The 21,581-nt window shown below is 43.4% G+C and overlaps 1 protein-coding gene across 1 annotated transcript in view; it reads right to left on the bottom strand.

Moving 5' to 3' along the window:
• Nucleotides 1-21,581, bottom strand: part of CTR9 (CTR9 homolog, Paf1/RNA polymerase II complex component) — a 1,518,941-nt gene that overhangs the window by 995,460 nt on the left and 501,900 nt on the right. The window contains exon 12 of the mRNA XM_044059132.1: nt 12,047-12,230. Coding sequence (XP_043915067.1) covers nt 12,047-12,230 — 184 coding nt within the window. The remainder of the gene's footprint in view (nt 1-12,046; nt 12,231-21,581) is intronic.

Raw genomic sequence — 21,581 nt, 5'->3', positions numbered from 1 at the left:
TTGAGCAAAAACTGCTAATTTTCTCCCTAAGGGTGCTGCCAGAAGATAAGTGCTTGGTGCAGACAGGGGGAAGACATTGGGACTGTTTTCTGTATGTTTGTGATCTATCTTCTTCAGCTTTGGAGGTAGAAGCCCCCCCATTGCTTGGGCCTATAAGAACCTTGCGCCTGGGATCTGCCACTTTGAGGTCTGCCTGACATGGGAAAGGACCAATTCTTTGTAGGCCAGTGTCTACCAAACCTAGGTGGCTGCACTTGTAAAAAATATTTGACAGTGTGCATAGATTTAGCTTTGTCCTCCATTTTCTTTAACACTTCTTCTGCCTTAACACCAAACAAAGTATCATGCTGTAAAGGTGCATCTAGTAATTTTACTTTATCATCAGGCAGATTTTGTTCCTTTAACCAAACATGCCTCCTAATTACAGAACCCGTAACTGCAGCCCTGCAGGAGGCCTCCAAACAATCAAAACAACATTGCAAAGTATGTTTTTCAATTTGTTCTGCTGCATACAATAAATCCTGCATTTCCTTGTTTTCTGCACATTCAGAATTTAACATTTTCTGTTTAAGCAATCCCATGACATGTTGCTGATACTTAAGCATATGAAATTGACAGTTTAAGACCCTTATAGCCAAAGTTGCAGATGTGTAAACCTTTTTTCCCCATCTATCCACTGCCCTTGAATCTCTGTCAGAGGGGGTTGGGTTTTTTGCAGTGGAAGCGTTGACTCCCTTTGGACCCTATGAAATAGTTTCTCGGTCAGCAGCAGGGTTTCCAAAGAGAAATTTGTGTGAGTCAGGAACCCTGTAATATCGATCAGGCTTAACAGGAGCTGGGGGGGTAAGGAGTCAGGGGTCAGACTAGACTCCGAAAATACATCATCTATAATATCTAACACAGGTGGAATGGCTAGAGGCCTGTGCAAAGGTAGTAAAAGAAAATCCCTGAACCTCTTTTTAGATTCTGAAAAATCTTGGCTCTCCCAGCAGAAATGCTCCCTCATGGTATGCAAGGTTTCCCCAAAGGAATAGTCCACAGGAGGAGATGCTGAAGGTATAGATTCTTCAGAATCAGAATCCTCATGAGGGGGAAGAGAATATTCCTGATCAGAAGAGGAATCAGAAGAAATAGAAACCTGATCTGAAGATTCATAGTCAGTGTCTTGCCTAGGCCTCTTATCAGGAGGGGGATGGGAACCCCTGATCTAAGTAATTAAGTCTTCGGCCATTTTGAGCATCTGTTTTTTGGGCATAGAGGCCTGTTCACATGGCTCTTGAGTTTGTTTCCTTGCTTTAGAAGGTGCTTTAGTCTTTGCCTTTGAAGCTGAAGTTGTTTTAATGTAAAGATGTTTAGGTCTGAATACACCCTCAGAAGCCGGTACCTGCTCAGCGGCTCTGGACCCACCTGAGGGATTAGCGTCCGAGGCTCCAATACCTTGAGTATCCAGCGGCATGGCCGACTACATGTGGGAGTCGGTAGCGGCAGGCGACTCTAAAGTAGCGGGCATCAGGGGCTGCGAAAGCGCCTCACTGAGAACTGGCGACTGGCTTAGGAGAAGCTTCGCCGGTTTTGGGCTTCGGTTGTTTTTCTCTATCCTTTTCTTTGCGTTTTGTGTAAACTCCGGTAATCGGATGGCTATCCGACGACATTTCAGGACAATTAAACCGGCGTCCAAAAAAGTTTAAAGCAAAATCATACAGACACTTAATAGTGCGTTGGTTAAATCTAGCACAAAACCGACAACCAGTAACGTTGTGATCAGGGCCTAGGCAAGGAATACAGTAAGAATGAAAATCCTTATGAGGTATTTGCTTTCCACAAGAAATACAATTATTAACTTTTTCTGACATCGGTCTGGAGGAAGAAAAGGGTTTCCCCAACGGGGTACATGGCTTTATTGAAGACTTCGGATCTGAAACTCAAACACGAAAATCTCAGGAGACTACCGACCGGCACTTGCAAACTGCTTCTGCTTCGGGCACTGCACGGCAAGAAAGACTGAAGAAAATGGCGTCGGCTGCTTCTTTTGTACCCCTGACGACCTGACGTCAGGGAAGGGGTGACAGCAGCTGACGCAGGACCCAAGACTTTGGAATTCAGGCCGGTTGAGGGCAACCTGCCAGCAGGATTACCCAAATGTCATGACTGCAACAGTGAAACACGAAGAACATCTAAACTTCTCCCCTGATACAGATGCATGGTTCTCTAGCTATCTCTCTGATAGGCTGCAGTCAGTATGATGGGACTCGCACCATCTACCCCTCTCTCAGTAAGAACTGGTGTTCCCCAAGGTTCTTTCTTGTACCTTTACTCTTTAATATCTTCACCAACTCACTCCACTCCTCTTGTCCACAGTCTAACATTGTCCAATACGCAGATGACTCTACAGTCATAACTATTGCTAATTCCCCTTAGAACTCCTAAAAAATACCCAGGCATCTTTAAGTTCAGTAGAGACATGGCTCACTAATAATCAGCTCATCCTGAACCCTAAGAAAACAAAATTACTGTTCTACCTAAATTTGGAAACCACATTAAACTTTTCTTGTCCATAAGATTCCTAAACAATACTCCTATAGAAGTCAAAACTAGCACAAAACTTCTTGGCATTACTATTGATGACCAACTAAAATTTGATCTTCACATTAACAATTGTATCAAAAAACCAAATTCCTAACTACTGAAACTAGGATTTTTCTTTGCCATGCCTACCTTCTATCATGCTTAACCTATTGTTCCCAAATGCTCAAATCTGAACTCCTCCCTACTTACCAAATTAGAATCAACCTACCACAAAATATCTAGATTTGCAGCTCAACAAACAAATCTCACCACCGTCTCTCCCTAAAGAATTGGCCCGAACTACCTCACCTGTTCCTACAATCTCAACTCCAAATCATACATTCCATCCTATATCAGCCTGATTTCTGCCCAAGTCTATCTTCTCTCATCTCTCACTACTCCCCTAACAAACTTCTCCGAAGCTCAACCCAAGACCTACTAAAAATCCATAAACCAGCACAGGGTGCAACTTGTGCAGCTACCATCCCTCTAATGCATGGAACAAACTCCCACTAGAAATAAGGCCCCTGACTCACCCCAAACAGTTTAGCTAGCAACCAAAGACCACTTTAAAAAACACTGGTCCTGCCATTGTACTCAATTACCTATCTTTTATAGTACAGTCAAACTAACTTACTAAAACCTACCATTAACTACTTCATCCTATGCAACTTCCAAAACTTCTTCTATACTCTGCTCCCGGAGATTCTTATGTAACCTTTAAAGTTTCTGCTACTCTGCATACAAAACCTTATATTTACTCAACTCTCTTTTTAAACCAAAACATACAACTTATTCTACTTTTTTAACATTCTTCATTTTGTTTATAGTACTGTTTTATCTGTCAACAACATACATGTATGTAGCTTACATACTTTAATTACCCAAATTCTCTATTGCTATCTTATAGAAATGTATCTGTATTACTTTTATTGCATTGTATATCTTTGGAGCTTTTCTCCCCGGGCCTCCGCTGAAAAAGGGCAAAATCTCAGCTGGACACTCCCGGTCAACAAATGTAAAATAAAATAAATGAATAAATAAATAAAATTCACCTGGATAAGCTGAGGTCAGTTTGGGCAAAAGAGGGAAAATCTGCTTCTTATTCTTTCTGCTAGAGAGGGGGATAGGGGGAGGGCTGAGGTGAAACTTCATTTAAAAGACTTTCTCAGCTAGGCGCCCTAATAGTAAATTTATGGCAAAGGAGGCATCAAGGGTCGCTGCTTTAGCATGCTCAGAGGGCTGTTGTCTTAGCTAAGCATGTCCCTGACAGACTCCATGGTAACTGCCCTGAAGGAAGCATCAAAAGCAACACGGTATATTTTAAGGAATGCTGGGTAACTTGGTAGTTAGCATTGCAGAAGCCTAGCATTTCCTTCTGGAACCCCTTATCCTTAGTACTCTCTGCCTTTTGTTTCATCTGCTTCTAGAGGAATTTCTAGTACTTAATTACATAAAACTAGCAGTTCAGAGCTCTAACAGCCAGGGTAGCTGAAGTGCAGGCCTTTTTCCTCAAGGCAGTCATGACCTCTCCTCTTCCCTATCATTTGGGAAGGGGTACTAGAACAGCAGCCCTTGAATCCACAACAGGGTTTTTGTAGAGGTACTTGTGGCAGTCTGACCACTCGGCGAAGATCATCATATTTCCTGGAAGCAGGAGACTGGGGAATCAATCCAGCTGCAAGGATGCACACGGGATTTTATGATCCAGTACTTCTAGCAATGAAGTAATAGCTAAAGGAGAAGGCAGGCTTTCTGGACCATAGAGACCAAGAAACTGTCTAAATCTCTTCTTGGGGACGGGATATTCCTAAGCCTCTCAGTTGAAAGACTCACTCATTCTATACAAAGAAAAAGATCTTCAAATGGTGAAGCTGTGGCTAGAATGTTTTCAGACTCAGAAATGGCAAAAGATCCTGGATAAAGCTGGTCAACATAAAATAGTTTTTCTTCATTCAAGTCCAAGTAATCAGAAGTCAGCTGCCAGAAGGGGTCTATTTTTCTTTTAACAGGAGCGATTCCTGAAGCAAGGGTCTTTTTCATGGTGGTAATGTCTGGAACACATGAACCCATAAGGTCCTCAAAGCCAATATAAACAAGTCTTGCAGGTAGGACTTCACTTAGGCCCATACAGTTGTGGCTGGGGCAAACAGACAATACATTTTTGTCTTCAGTGGCTTTGGGCTTGTGTTTGGGAGTGGCATCAGAAAGTGGATGTGACCAGAATCCAGTCTCTTGGCACTTTATGATATTAGGGAAAGATTCCAGCCCCCGGCCCAGTAAGCAGAATCCTGGCATCAGAAGCTGGTGCCTGCCCTGTGGCTCTTGAACAGACCAACATCTGAAGTTGCTTGGTGGAAGAAATTTAGAGAATGGAAGCCTCTCTAGGGGTCTCAGTAGCATAGGAAGATGTAGAAAGGTGGTGTGAACACATCTTACCTACTTCGATTACAGTGAGCCTAGGAGGGCTGTTGGAGATAAAAATCAGGTCCATCTGTTCTTTTACCACTTCTACCATTCAGACACTATTTCTACTTCTTCATAAAGTACAGTTGGTGAAGGGACCAGGAGATGCCGCAGTGAGCCTAAACCAAGAATACAACAGTTTTTGATCTAAGTTTCTTTCTAAGTCTCAACCCCATGTTTAATTGTCTGGGAATTGAAAAACGTGCACTGGGAACAATTGGGTACTTCATGCTCCAGACCCAGGCAAAACAGAGTGAAAATCCCAGTTAGAATTTTTTTCCTATACTCCAAGCAATTACTACATTTTTCTGACATCTGCAGAAATGCAAATCAAGAAAGCAAAAAACATACAAAAGTTCCTCAATGGGGTATTTATCTGAAATCTTCTGACTTCCATACTTCTGTACAAAAATGCAAAGTAGCATAGGACTCTCACAGCAGGAGAGAGCTAAACATGGCACCAGCTGACAACCCTTTATAGGACTGATGCTCTAATATCAAACAAAGGGTGCCCAACGGACTTCGAAGGTGAAAGTCCTGGGTATTCAGGTCAAGCTCATTCTACTGCAAGGGTTCTGCCCTTGCATAGGGAAACAGCAGTGACATACAGAACATTCCTGTTTTAATTAGATAAAGAAAATAAACAAGTTATGTACTCACCATAACGTTCCATGTGAGTTGTCTATCTCGCCTTCATTCTGTACTGGTGGGTTTGGAACCGATCCTCTGTTCTGACTCAGCCGTTTACAAAAGCTCAAGGTCTCCCTATCCCATGATGCTCTAGGGAATTCCCTAGTTCTCGTTTGCTGGTATACTAATATGCGCATGTAAGATACTTTTTTTTTATTATTTTACAAGCCAAGAAGAGGGTCAGAGAATATAGATGCCAAATAGTAACCTCTTGATACTCCAGGAGCAAAGGCTGAGGGTAGGAGGGTGGGACGTAAGAATGAAGGCAAGATGGACAACACATGGAATGTTATGGTGAGTATATAACTTCTTTATGTGATGTTGTCCTGTCTCACCCTTCATTCTGTACTGGTGGGACAGCATCCCTAGCACCATTTTTCTTGGCTTTCCTGGGTGGCTCACGGGAGAACATTCTTCAGAACAGTGGACCCAAAGGAGGCCCTGTCCCTGGAGGCCAAATCCACTTTGTAATGAGTGATAAAAACATGAGGCCTTGCCCATGTTGCTGCAGCACAAATGGTATTAACTGCGTTGGGAAGAGGTTGCCCGATGCCATACTCTCAGGGCCTCCCAACAAAGGGGGTAAGATCTGGTTCCTTCTTGTTTGCTTATATACCATACGACTGACATATTGTCAGTTTGGACTTCAATTGTTCCTAGCGGAAGAGAGTCTTGGAATGCCTGCAATGCAAGAATCACCGCTCTCATCTGATGTGCAAGTGGGCCTCTTGATCCTGCCAAGCGCCTTGGATTGTTTTTCCCTGATAATGCCCCCCCCCCCCCTATCTGGGAAGCATCCATGGTCACTGTGGTTAGCGGTTGTAGAAGAACAAAGGATCGACCTAAAGTCACTTGTTTGGAGTTAAGCCACCAACGGAGGTATCTTCTGCAAGATTCTGTTAACATGATCTGGTGTGACATCGGAAGTTCCTGAAAGGACCACTGAGTGAACAGCAGTCACAGTAGAATTCTCATGTGCATCCATGCTAATGGAATTACGTTTATCGCTGCTGCTATGACGCCTAGTACCTTTAAAACTGTCCTTACCTGAATCTTTTGAAAAGAAGATCTACAATCTGTTGAAGGGCTTGCACTCTTTCTGGGGGAAGCTTTACCATTATTTTTGTAGTGTCTAAATCTGCACCTATAAAAACGGTATGTTGAGATGGCAATAAGGCACATTTTTTGTAGTTTATTGTGATCCCTAAACGGGAAGAGAGTTTCAATGTGGTGTCTCTTGCTTCCGTTAGTAGATGCTTGGTGGTGGCGGTTAGGAGCCAGTCGTCTAGATACGGAAACACTCGGAATCCTAGATATCTCAGGTGAGCCGTAACTGCTGCCATACATTTGGTGAACACTCTGGGAGCTGTAGTGAGACCAAAGGGCAAAGAATGAAACTGGTAGTGATTGGCTCCCAGCCAAAAGCGCAGATGACTCATGGATGGCCTGTCCAATTTTATGTGGTAGTATGCATCCTGGAGGTCTCTACAGCACAAATCACTTGTCTTCTCCCAGAAAGGGAAGTATCGGCTGCAGTGTCACCACCCGGAACTTTGTCTTTGTTACAGATTTGTTCAATCTGCTGAGATCCAGTATGGGTCTCTGAGTCCCCTCTTTTCTTTGGAACTAAAAAGAACCTTGTGTAAGTCCTGGATCCTATTTGGTCTGCTTGGATGACTTTTTTTTTTTTTTTTTTTTTAGCAACTTCTGTATTTCTAGGGTTGCTTGTTTCCAGTGACTGGGTGGGATATTCAGAATGTTTTTTTTTTTTTTTTTTTTTATGTCTGGGACGGGGAAGGAAAGGGTATGGAGTAACCTCTGGATACAATGCTTTGTACCAATTTGTCTTCTGTTATTTTTTGCCAGGCTCCTGGGTACAAAGATAAGTGACTCCAGACTGCTTCCAGAGGCAGACAGGCGGGTCTCCTTTCAGGAGTGCTGGAAGGGAAGGGCTTGCCAAAGATAGATTCCCTGTCATCCTGGTTCTGTGGATTCCCTCTGCCGTGTGGCCGGCGTCGTCCATTACTGCTTCCCCCTCTGCCCCTGGGGGAAGAATCACTGTGTGTGTCTTGAAAAACTCTCTGGGATTTTCAGAAAAGCATTTTTCCTCCCTTCTGACCTTTTGGATAAGGTAGGGAAAAGACGCCTATGGCAGTGAGTCTCTCCCTCTTGCTCACACCTGGTTAGTGGGTATTTGACTTTTGGCCTGAACACGGACGGGCCATCAAAAGGGGCATTAACAAAGGAAGACTTAAAGCTCCACAAAGTTACACAAGTGCATCCAGGAATGCCTCCTTAGGGAAATTCCTGAACTTGTTGCCCTACTTGCTCCATCAGCTGCATAGAATACGAGTCTCATGGAGGAGTTTACCACTGAATTTAAGGTGGAGAGCTGAGAGGAAACTTTATCTGATACCCCCACAGCTACTGAACCTTGGAGAGCATCTCCTAGCTCCTTCAGGAGATCCCTCTGTAACCTGGTAAAGTGGGTGAGATAATTCAGTGATCTGAACACAAATGTCGCTGACAAAAAGGTGCGCTTTCCATATTTGTCCATCATACGATACTCTCTGTTTGGAGGATGGACAGAAGAGGAAGTCTCTGACAATTCCTTCTTTGTGGCTGCCACCACCATAGCATCTACCGGCACACCTTTCATTAGGAAAGCTTTATCGGTGGGGGGTGTAATAAATTTATTCAGTCTCCGAGGGACCAGCTCCACTGAATCTGGAGACTCCCTCACCTTTCGACAAACTAAATCCATAAGCTTGTCGACAAGCGGCGACACCCAAGTAGCGAAGGATGAGACCCAAAGGCCTTCAGATAGACAAGACTCCTCTTCAGAAGGGTTGATGGGCTTCCAGCCACTTCTCTGCTTAAGGATTTGTAGGATGTCTGCAAATGAGACATCCTCAGAGGGTGACCGTGGGGACCCTTCTGAATCAAAGTCTGCGTCGGATGTGGCAGACTCCTCTGGGGAGTCCAAATGCTTCCTCTTGCATAATCTCTTGCGAGGGACCTCCTCAGAAGGGTATTCTGGGGAGGTTTTGCCCAATGGGACATCCTAAGGCCTTGGGTCTCCACTTCTGTGTGGATGTGGTTGTGCTGAGACGGACACCAGAGCCTTTTTGGGAGGAATGGTAGGATCTGAGAGTGGAGGTGACTGTGGGGATGACGCTCTCCTCATTGCCTCGAAGGCCCCCCGCCCATGATCCGAGGAAGCCCCTGGCTCCGAAGAACCAGAAGATATCCCCGGCATCAAGGGGGTTGGCTCCGAGGCTGATGTAGGAGCTGAGCTCACACGCACCAAAACCCCAAGAGGCAAGTTTGGATCCGAAAAATGTCTGATCTGACTGCACTCCCAGGACCTGGCCGGAGAATCTCAGCTCCTAAACTCCTCAGATGGCACTGAGGAATTTGGAGCGGTTGGGGCCAAAGATCCCGGAGCAGGTCTTGGCTCCAACGGTTCCACTACTATCAGTTCCATGCATTCTGGTTCTGAGACCCAGAGTCAGGTCAGAGGAGGAATTGATGGTGAAAAGGTAGGTCTGGTTGGTTCTGAAATTCTCTGGGTCAGCTCCGACAAAAGTTTGGCTACCGCTAGTGTCCTCAAGAGTCTCCGCACCACGCGATCCACATAGTCATCAGAAAGGCTCCTGCAGGATCGGGAGGAGGGAGCTGGAGGTGGGGCAGTTTGTAAAGTAGGTGACCTTAGTGTTGGAGAAACCGGTTCCAATTCTGGGGACTGGCTCCAAACTTGAAACACTAACAGCTCCGATGTAGAAGGACCCAAGGTGGATGGTCTTTCGGGCCAGACAGATTTTAGGTCTGTTGAAGATATCTTCGGCAATTTCTTTGATGGCTCCGATTGATCCGAAGATGTAAAAGATAATCTTTTGGAAGTTTAGTCTGATTTTTCTAAGGGAGAAGTAGTCTATTTTGTAGGGCTCTTACCACCTCCTAAGGCCTTTGAAAGGGAAGTTTTCAGCAATCCCTTTAAAATTAACTTGTTCTTTCTCTCAAGAAGGACCCTGGAACTACAGGAGTGGCAGATTGAACAAGATTCCTGTAAATGTACTGCTGCTCCCAGGCAGTATACACAAACATTATTACCAACTGTAATTGACATTTTCTGCATGCACTTGCAGCACTTTTTAAACCCCGAGGGTTTTGTATCTTTTGGTTGCTTAGACATGGTATCGACCACAAAAAACAAAACAACACTCCAAATTGTTTTGTGTCTTTTGGCTTTTAGGGGTCGCCACAGCGGAACTCCAGTCCGCTAATGATTGGCAGTAGATTTTTATGTACCGAGTTGCCGGCCCTGAAGCACAACCTTCAACGAAGGTATGCCCATTCACGCACGTCTCCACACAGAAGACGCTCTAGCTGAGAATCGAACAGGAAAACGTCTTACTGTGAGACGACAATGCTATCACAGCACCACCACCGCAGTACAATCCAACACTACCAACACTACAAAATACTGTAAATAAAAAGGGCAGTAACTGGAAAGAAGGCCTCTAACTTAAACGGGGCTAAGCTGCTCTCCAACTGAAATGAGCTACGTCAGAAGTAAAACATAAAACTGTAGACAAAGAAAAAACTCACTACTATATTTATATATTTTTAACAAACTATGCAAAGGTATAAAAGCACACACACACACTAGTCAAACTGTAACACTTTAGATGAAAAACTTGTTCTAAAAGTGAAACTGCTAACTTGACAATAAAATATCAAAACCTGTCAAGAGAAAACAGGTCAAAACGAGTATAACACTGCAACAATATCAGGTTTGCAAATAACCCTCTAAGCTAACTACGAACAGCAATCGACACCTAACTGCTCAACAAACAAGCCTAAACACATTTTTAACACACTCAAAGAAAGTCAGGACAAGGAGAAACGAATTAGGCCTAAATATAACGACGGCCAGAGTATAAACAACACATTCAAAAAAAACTTGAAATAAGCTTTTAAATAAGCTAAAGATAATATATTAGTTATTTAAATCTCAAAAGGAAAGGAAATATAATATTTTTAGCAAATGGTTATATGAAGAGAAAAACACTTTGCCAGAGCCAGTTGAATCACCTGATCTGTTTTAGCAGCAAACAAGATCTGGGGAATTCCCTAGAGCATCATGGGATAGGGAGTAAGCCACGAGCTAGTTGGAGACCTTGAGCTTTTGTAAACGGCCGAATGGAAACAGAAGATCGGTTCAGAATCCACCAGTACAGAATGAAGGTGAGACAGGACAACATCACATCTGATATTTGCAAATGTCTAATTTATCTCAGGAGACTTAATAGCAGATTGGACAATCTCTACTGGCATTAGTAGCTTTATGTAGGCAGAGAGAAGCTTAAAACATGTTTATTTACCAGCAACAATACAATGGCAGAAAGTTAGCACAAATTACAGCAATGCAATAACTATCACAAAGGAGTAAAGGACATGCATATCTCATTTGCAACAAATTGTCTTTACCTTTCAGTCTGACAATGACTAACCGGACATCTGCCAGAATCAGATAGGAGTGTGACACCCCCTTCCTTACAATCATTACAAAGGAGCCAAGGTGGGAAATGTGAACAGATTTGGGTGGATTAAGGACAAAGGACGTTTTTACTTATTTACTGATTTTATGGCTGTGACTGCTTCATTGGCTCAGCTTATAAAGATGAAGAGGTTTCAGGGTTCAATGCCCTAAGAAACTGCACAGTGGACTAAATCTCTGACGTGTTAATGAACTGCTTCCCTGCGCCAGGTACATAGGGTTTGAATCTTTCTTTCTTCATTCGTTTACTGTGTGACCTTCAAGTCACTAAACCAGACACTGGTTTGGGGAAATTAGGAATTTGGGCTAGGCTTCTTAATGATCTCCTGGACTGTATGTCTAGTAACTACCTATGAATTTATAAACACTAGCCTTATCAAAAATACTCCAAAATCAACTGAAAGTGCCTTGAGTTTAGCACTGAAAAAATTAGCATTTATGTTCTAAAGCATTCCAAGGTGACAGAAAACTGTGTGTGATGAGTGTGGGAAGTTGCACTGAACCTGCCATTGCTGAAATGCAATTTAATAACCACTGCTGAAGGACACCAAGGTAAACCAATGCACTGACTTCAGATCGTGCAAGCCAACATAACAAAAAATGGGAGATGTAAAACAAATGTCTCAAAATGATGTAGAAACTGTCAGCAAAAACTACCAAAAATGGTACAGTTCTGTTTGCAAACACTTTCTTAAAGGCCCTAACAAACTTCCATAAGTCTGACATTACAAAATCAAAAACATATGAAGAAAACAAACTTACAATCAACATAGTTGGGATGCTCCCTCAAAACGTTTTTATACAACTTTTCTGCTTCATGAAATTCATTCATAGCTTCATACAACCTGGCAAGGTTATAAGATGTTGTAACAGAAATGGCATTATAGTAATGCTCATCATGCTCTCCCTCTGCCTTTGCACGCTCCAAGGAAGCCAAAAAGTATTTCTTAAAACAAAAAGAAAGAAAATAATAAAAACGGGCATTATGATTAGCAGCACAAAACATTTGCAAAGATGCTTCTCAGGAGTAGCTGCCCCCTTCACAATACTTTGTATTTTGAATGAAAACAGATGTATACATAATACATCCTTAGTTTGCATCTAAAACTACTGGCAACCCATTACCTCCAGTACAGCTCTTTTGAGTGTGTACATTTAACTCCCAGTGGCCGTGGCTTGAGCCTTTAAAAAATGAAGTTATCACCTTACAGTTCTAACAAATACTCATCGACAGAGGTCAAATATCTATACCATTGTGTTTGCCATCATGTATGCTTCAAGATAAAATATTCTGATACCTTGTTTGTAGCATGGTTTTGGAATTATTAATGCAAATATGAACAAGCAATATTTGACGCCTAGAGGCGCAGTCGGAGGTAACTGCAGATGCACCTAGAGGCATCAGTCGGATGTAAACAAATAACAGCATCTTTAATACACTTGGAGAAAAAGATGTTAAGAATGCGACTTCTATAATAAACAGAACAATGCAAATATGTTTTCTGCATGTCAACGGCATCTTTAGCTGCATCATAATAAGTGACCTACTTCAAAATACAGACTAAAGTGCCAATGGCTAACATCAATACATTTGGAGGTCATGTCCAAAAATAACTAGCACCTCAACAGATGTAACTTAGTTACTAAAACATAAAAGCACTTCAACATTACATGGCCAAATATTGCTACCCATAACAGGAATACAAAAACAGAAGAATAAAAAACAAAACAAACAGTTAAACTATAGACAGAATACAAAATAACTAAATGAAGAGTTCTAGCAGTGCAAGCTGGCGACTAAGGAAGATTATCTTGCATTACCTCATCTACCAATTAGCATACTGTTTTACAAGAATAAATGGAAAAGTATACAAACTATGACCATGTGTAAACATGGCAGAGAAACAGGATAACAGTTAACTGTCCCCGGTAAAAACCAGTATAAAGAACACATACAACATGTGCATCAATATGCATCTAAAAGTGTGATGCTTCTTCAGTGTTCGTGGACAGTAATAGAAATCCTGCAAAATAGAAAGAAAATGTGCAAAAAGGGGAGCAAGTACACACAAACAGCATGGGTGCTGGGAAGCACAACCCTTGACATCAGACATGCAGCAAGTTTCAGAATTCCTGTGGCCTGGGAACACATTTTCTGGAGTTGTCCCAAGCTCTCAAATTATTGTGCACAACTCAGAGCCGATTGTCAACATGTTTGATATTTCTTTTCTTCTAGAAACTAGATTTTATTTGGAATAGAAACCTCACTTTCTCCTGCTCATACTTCATTATTAAATCTTGAGGGCTTAAGAGCCAAACATCTACAATCTTGCAGGTGGAAGTCACTTGTCTTTCCTACAAATTCATCCCTGCTGGAAGACAGACGAATCGTGTTGAGTTCAAATACACCACAAAGGTACTCCCACAAAAGCAACCTGCTGGTTTTAAATGCAATGCTTTCACAACTAAGTAGTTTTAATGCAGCAAGTTTCAACAAAACTTCAATTCAAAAACATTCAAAAACTCTGTCAGTGCACAGTAAACAAACTATCTCTCTTACTAGACCTTTAGAAGGGATCAGCTTTCTGCGAATACACTGTCTCATGAGGAAGAAAGTACAGTTTTGCGCATCTATTTACTATAAATACAGATGTTCACGTGTCTTCACTGCTGCATCAGTGGCCTTTTTGGATTCTCTGCTTTGGAAACTTGAGGCTAGACTAAATACCAGAGACTCTATCCCTTCCTCCAAGCCTGGACACCATCCCATTCAAGATGAGAATGGTAGGGTAAAAAGGAGTCAGTCTGCACTATTTTCTCAGGTCTTTCTTGCCGCCATGTTGCAGCTCCAATCTCTTTGCTGACGGCAGGGAGTATAGGTTCATAGGTCGGTACTAGGCTATCGTCCCTAGGGCCTATACAAGCCTAGTCATAACAATTCCCTGGATATTTCTTCCCACAATATTTACTTCCCTGGACCCCTGTCTAGCAGGGCGACTGACATGATCCCTGAGGTAAATTTCCTATCTCCCATCCACTCATCAAGGTTCCTTTTGGAAAGGGCCAAGGAAGCGCTCTGCTTGACATGCATGGGCAGTCTATTCCAGAGTATGGGGAGTGTCTGGGTCAGGAATCTACCCCTCCAGCATGTTTTGTTCATTGTGATGACAAGATTTAGATCCCTGGATCATGTGGCTCTGAGGGATTGGGATTTCTTTAAGTGGAGTACATCCAACAGCTCAGGGTTTGACATGGCCTTGTATGTTAAGCAGAGATAATCTCCGAGTAGACGATATGCCACAGAGTATAGCTGGAGTTTTTTTAGACAGTCAGCATAGGGCATTTGCTTTAGGCCTGTGATTCTTTTAGTGAGGTATTTCTGCAGCCTTTCCAGCTGTTGCAGATGTCTTGTGAGGAACATACCAAACGGGGCGTTGTACTCTACAATGGGTCTAATGAGGGATGAGTACAGTGGGACAATGACCTCCTTTTTTCTGGATGAAAAGCCCTTAGTGATGAGGTGTGCTACATTGAAGGATTTCCTGACTGTTGGGGTGATGTGGTTATCGAAGGTGAGACCACTGTCCTCCTGTGTCCCCAAGTCTCTCATCACACTTTCGGTGTTTAGTGTACTGCCACCCATTTGGCAATTCATGGGTACATGGTTTCTCCCAAAGGGGATAACTATACATTTCTTGGCATTAAGCTTGAGCCCATGGCTCTGGCACCAAACATCTGTTTCTGTAAAGCCCATTTGTAGAATAACCACGCAATTTGCGGATTTAGTAATGGCTCCCAGTTTGCAGTCATCTGTGAACTTTGTTAGCCAGAATACCTTAGTGTTGGCCTGTACTTCAGAGAAGTAGATGCCAAACAAGAGTGGTCCCAGGATTGAACCCTGAGGTACTCCCCTTGTCTGGAGCTAGATTTGGAGTCGGCTACTTTTACATTCTGTGTTCTGTCAGTAAGCCAGTTGGCAACCCACTGAGTGATGTTGGGATTTATGCCCAGCTTATTGTTTATCTAAGATTCCAGAGTGGGGGATGGTGTCGAAGGCCTTGGCGAGTTCCAGACAGGCTGTGTAGACCACCTTACCCTCAACAGCTCTGGAGACTGATTCAAAGAAGTCACTCAGGTTCAAGATTGGCCATTCACGAACCCAAACTGAGTGGGGTCCAGTGTTTGAAGGTTGCCAATGTCTTTGTTTATAAGCTTCATGATAATGCGTTCCATGCCCTTGCAGATCAGGCTCGTCAGACTGATGGGACGGTAGTTCCCATGATCCAAGGTGGATCCCCCTTTGGAGTGGGACAACTGTAGCTGTACACCACTCAGTGGGAACGAAGCCTAAGGTGAGGCTATGATTAAACATGACACTTAGGTGAGGTGCCACTTCATTTTGTATTTCATGCGTACACAGCCTGGGATGTCATCTGGTCCCATAGATGCTGTATTCTTAGCTTTGGAGAGTGCGGCTTTTACCTGTGTGGCCTTGATTACTAGAATTTGGCAATCTTTAGGTATTGAGATGGGCCCTTTAGAGGGCAAGAGGGAGGTGAAGTTGGCACTAAATCAATCTGCCAGGATATTGGCAATATCCTTGGGATCAGTATATTTAATGCCATTCTGTTGTAGCTCAGAGCAGATCTGAGCATTGCCATTTAGATTTTTGACATAACTATAGAATGCCTTGTGGTTGTCTTTGGAAACTTTAGCAATTTCATTTTCGTAACTACATTTGGAGGATCTCAGCTTCTTACTGAGGCTGGTAAGGGAGTTTTTTGCATCCTGGGATTTTTCTCTTTTCTGCAACAGTTTCTTCCTTCTGTTGTACAGTTTGTTTATGGCAGGGGACCACCAGATTGGCTTCCTTTTTTTGGAGGAGAGCGTCTTGGTTCTATTTGGGATGGCACGATTCATGCACAAGTGGATGTGCTCGTATAGTGCCTTAGTGCAGGATTCAGCAGTCGAAATTTCAGCTCCTGTCTGCATGGGTGTCATGAAGTTTGTCACTTCTGACTTGAGTAGCATGAAGATGGCTTTGGAGAGGTTTTTTACAGAGGTTTCCTTACTGGGGGGGGGTGGGGGTGAGATGTGGATGTCAAGGGTGATTAGCTTATGCTCAGACCTGACCAATGAGGGGGTGACCACTGGTGTGGAGCATCTACCTCCCATGTTGGTAATGACCAGGTCTAGGATATTAGAGGCCCTGGTGGGACAATGGATTATTTGATCCAGGGCATTGGAATTTATGAATTCCAAGAACCATTGGGAAAAGGTCTTGGTACCAGAGTAGTTTTCCCAGTTAATGGCAGGTTAGTTGAAACCACCCAGTATTAGGGTGTTTGGCTGTATCTTAACATTTTCCACAATGTTTAGAAAGGTGTAGTGAGAATCTTGGGACCATGGTGGGGGATCTGTAGCAAGCTACAGTTTGGAATCCAGTCTTACCTAGTGTTAGTTGCACCTGGAGAATTTCAGATGCATTGTGTTGGGCAAAGTACAGTTGTGTACACTTACCATAAATGTAGATGTTCGAGTGTATTCACTGTTGCAGTCATTACATTTGGGTAATCCTGCTGGCAGGTTGCCCTCAGACGACCTGAATTCCAAAGTCTTGGGTCCTGCGTCAGCTGTCGTCACCCCTTCCCTGACGTCAGGTCGTCAGGGGTATAAAAGAAGCAGCAGACGCCATTTTCTTTAGTTTTTCTTGCCCCAGATGTCAGGTGCACCCTAAAAGGATAGCCAAAATTTATATGTATATATAAAATTACATGCAGCAATATAAACTTTACCTTCATCCACAAGCAAATACACCACATAGGTTCCATCAGAAGAAAAGGGGGGATGGCGGGTGGGTAACCTGGACTGCAACAGTGAATACATTCGAACATCTACATTTATGGTAAGTGTACACAACTGTACTATGTTCTTCGTGTTTCACTGTTGCAGTCATTACATTTGGGTAGATCCCCAAAGCTATGGTTGGGAGGGTGGAGCTAAACAGCGTTAGGAGCGGCTATGAGACCCTGCAGTACTGCAGTGGCAAAGCCTGCCCTGGATTTAGAGTAGAGTGGCAGATGATAGTGCTTTATAAAGGTGTGCACTGAACTCCAAGTAGCTGCCTCTAAAATGTCCTTGGTTGGTACTCCCCTGAGAAAGGTTGAAGTGGCTGCAGCTCTGGTGGAATGTGGCCTAATGCCCTTAGGCACTGGCTTGCCATGGTATAAGTAGCAGAAACGAATGCAGTGACCTATCCATTTTGAAATAGTCTGCTTTGAGATAGCCTTTCCTTGTGATCCTGCAGCATATGCCACTAGTAATTGCTCTGTCTTTCTGAAAACTTTGGTTCTGTCCAAGTAGAATCTAAGCTGTCTGTGTACGTCCAAAGAATGCAGAATTCTTTCCCCCTTGTTCTGTGGATTTGGATAAAAAGTTGGCAGACGAATGGTTTGGTTAAGAGCCACACTGGACACCACTTTAGGCATAAATGTTGGGTTTGTCCTCAGGGACACCCTGTCCAGATAAAAAAATTATAAAAGGTTCCACAGCCATGAGTGCCTGTAGCTCTGAAACTCGTCTTGCATAAGTTATTGCTAGGAGCAAAGCTGTTTTCCACGATAAAAACTTTATATCAGCAGTAGCAGCTGGCTCAAAAGGAGGCAGGGTGAGTTTTTCCAAGACATAGTTGAGGTCCCATGCAGGCATTGGTGATCACCTTGGAGTCCTTAAATTTTTGGCTCCTCTGAGGTACTGTTTTAATAAAGGATGAGAAAAGATTGGTGGCTCTGTATTGTAATGAGCTGAAATGGCAGAGGCATGAATTTTAATAGATGAGAAAGATAGGCCTTTGTCCAGCATCTCAGTTAAGTTTGTAAAATCCGAGGAATATTTGCACAGCTTTATGTGTTCCTTGTGCCCGGTTCCAAGCACAGAATCTCTTCCATTTTCCAGCATAAGATTTTCTAGTACTAGGCCTTCTGGCTTCCAAAATGACATCCATCACAGCTTTGCTGACATGTGTGTGCCATGCTGCCAGGTTTAAAGTCCTGAGTTGGCTATGCAGGATCTAATTGTTTTGCTGGGACAGTAGATGTGGTATTTGAGGTAAGGTCCATGCTGGGCATTGAGACAAGCTCCTTAATATTGGGTACCAGTGCTGGCGGGGCCAGTCTGGTGCAATCAGTATCATCTTTGGCTTCACTTGTCTGACCTTAAGGAGTACCTTGGGGAGGAGAGGCAGAGGAGGAAAGGCATATACTGATAGGTTTTTCCAGCTGAAGTATAGGGCGTCCACTTTCCATGCCTGTCTGTGATAAATCTTTGTGCAGAATCTCTTTAGTTGGGAGTTGTGAGGGGAGGCAAATAGATCTATGTCCGGGCATCCCCATTTCCTTGTTATCATGCTGAAGACTTGTGGATCCAGCTGCCACTCGTGGAGATTCATGAGGTTTCTGCTTAGTTCGTCTGCCTTAGCATTTTTCCTTCCTGGCAGGAATTGTGCCTGCAGATGTACGTCAATGCTGTGTCCCACAAAGTTATGGCTAGTCTGCAAAGGGGGTAAAAATGTGTGCCCCCCCCCGCTTGTTTATATACCACATGACTGTGGTGTTGTCTGTCTATCAGTAGTTGTCCTGGATGAAGCAGGTCCTTGAAGGTTGTCAGGGCATTTTGAACAGCTAGCATCTCTTTTTGATTGATATGCAGATGCATTTGGGTTTGAGGTCCATGTTCCCTGAATGCATCTTCCTGCCATGTGGGCCCCCGAGGCATAATCTGATGCATCTGTTGTTAGTGTCTGCCTGGCTGAGGGTAATATGAATGGCTGTCCCTTGTTTTGGTGATAAGCCTTTGCCCACCATCGAAAGTCCTGTTGCAGGCAGGGAATGAGAGTAATTATAGTTTCCAGGTTGTGGCAATGTTGAGTCCAAACACTCTTTAGGTACCATTGAAGTTTCCTCATATGCAGTCTTGCATATGGAATGAGTATGATGCAGGATGCCATGAAGCCCAAAGCCTGCAGAATTTTTCTTGCAGATAACTGGGCCTTTTTTGCTAACATTTTGAAATAGGTAGTCAGTTGCCTTTGTTTGTCTGGCGTGAGATAAGCCATCTGGGCAGTTGTATTTAAGCTTGCACTCAGGAATATTATCTCTTGAGAAGGTACTAGTTTTGATTTATTTTCATTGACTGTGTACCCTAGGCATGTCACAAGTTTTTTCACAAACGCCAGATGCTGTAGAAGGATGTCCTTGTTTTCTGCTTGAATGAGACAGTCGTCCAAGTAAGGATATATTTGTATTCCTCTTAGTCTGCAGAATGCAATTACTGGTGCCAGGCACTTTGTAAAGACCCTGGGCGCAGTAGATAAGCCAAAGGGCAGTGCAGAGAATTGGTAATGCATTGAGCCAGCCTTGAATCTGAGGTATCTTCTGCATATTTGTCTGATTGGGAAATGCAGGTATGCCTCTTTTAGGTCTAAAGTTACAAGCCAAGCGTTCTTGCCCAGCATGGGCAGAAGCTGCTGCAAAGTCATCATTTTGAATTTTGGTATATCCAGGAATGTGTTAAGAATCGATAGGTCCAGTATTGGCCTCCAGGCCTTGTCCTTTCTGGGTACAAAGAACAGTCTTGAGTAAAATCCTTGTCCACGCTCTTGCTCTGGCACTTGTTGTATGGCCCTCATGTCCATGAGGGATGAGACTTGTTTTTGTGCCTCTGCCCAATGACTTTTTGGCAGATCTGGCCAGCTGTTTGCCTTTGGCAGGGTATGGAAATGGAACTTGTAGCCCTGTGACACGATATTTAGTACCCACTTGTCCTGGGTTATAATGTGCCAATTTTGAGAAAAAAGTGCTAAATTTTCCCCCTAAGGGTGCTGCCAGAAAATAAGTGCTTGGTGCTGGCAGGGGGAAGTCATTGGGACTGTTTCCTGTAAGGTTGTGATTTGTCTTCTCCACTTTTGCAGGTAAAAGCACCCCATTGCTTTGACCTGTATGAACCTTGCGCCTGGGATCTGCTTCTAGGATGTCTGGGGTCTGCCCCTCTGAGGTCTGTCTGACACAGGAAAGGACCAATTCTTAGTTGGCCAGTGTCTACTAAACCTAGGTCGCTGTACTTGTAAGAAATCTTTGACCGCTTGCATAGATTTAGCCTTGTCCTCCATTTTCTTTAACACCTCTTCTGCCTTAACACCAAACAAAGTATCATGCTGTAAAGGTGCATCTAATAATTTAACTTTAACATGATCAGGCGGATTTTGCTCCTTTAACCAAGCATGCCTTCTAATTACAGAACCTGTAACTGCGGCACTGCAGGAAGCCTCTAAAGAATCAAAACCACATTGCAAAGTATGCTTTCCAACTTGTTCAGCTGCATGCAATATATATCCTGCATTTCCTTGTTTTCGGCACATTCAGGGTTTAATAACATTTTCTGTTTAAGCAATGCCATGACATGTTGCTATTTCAGCATATGAAACAGTTTAAGGCCTTTATAGCCAAGGTAGCAGATGTGTAAACTATTTTTCCCCATCTATCCAGTGCCCTAGAATCTCTGCCAGCAGGGGTAGGGTTTTTTGCAGTGGAAGCCTTAACTCCCTTGGGACCCTGAGAAATAGTTTCTGGGTCTGCAGTAGGGTTTTTAAAAAGGAATTTATGTGAGTCAGGAACCCTGTAATATCTTTCAGGCTTAACAGGAGCTGGAGGCAAGGAGTCAGGGGTAAGGCTAGACTCTGAAAACACATCATCTACAACGTCTAACACAGGAGGGATGGCTAGTGGCTTGTGCTGAGGTAGTAACAAGAAATCCCTAAGCCTCTTTCGATTCTGAAAAATCTTGGCTCTCCCAGTGGAAATGCTCATTCATGGTATGTAAGGTTTCCCCAAAGGAATAGACCACAGGAGGAGAAGCTGAAGGAATGGATTCTTCAGCATCAGAATCCTCACAGGGGGGAAAAGAATATTCCTGATCAGAAGAAATAGAAACCTGATTTGAAGATTCATAGTCAGTCTCTTGCCTAGGCCTCTTATCAGTAGGGGAAGGGAACCCCTGATCGAGGTAATCAAGTCTTTGGCCATTTTGAGCATCTGTTTTTTGGGCATGGAGACCCGTCCACGTGGCTCTTGACTTTGTTTCTTTGCCTTTGAAGGAGCTTTAGTCTTTGCCTTTGAAGTCGGTTTAATGTATAGATGTTTGGGTCTGAATACACCCTCAGAAGCCGGTGCCTGCTCAGTGGCTCCGGACCCATCTGAAGGATTAGCGTCCAAGGCTTCAATACTTTGAGTTTCCAGCGGCA

This window comes from Protopterus annectens, chromosome 17.part0, assembly GCF_019279795.1.
Source record: "Protopterus annectens isolate FY-2018-M chromosome 17.part0, PAN1.0, whole genome shotgun sequence".
Classification (NCBI taxonomy): Eukaryota; Metazoa; Chordata; order Ceratodontiformes; family Protopteridae; genus Protopterus; species Protopterus annectens.
This window is presented reverse-complemented; position numbering and strand designations above follow the sequence as displayed.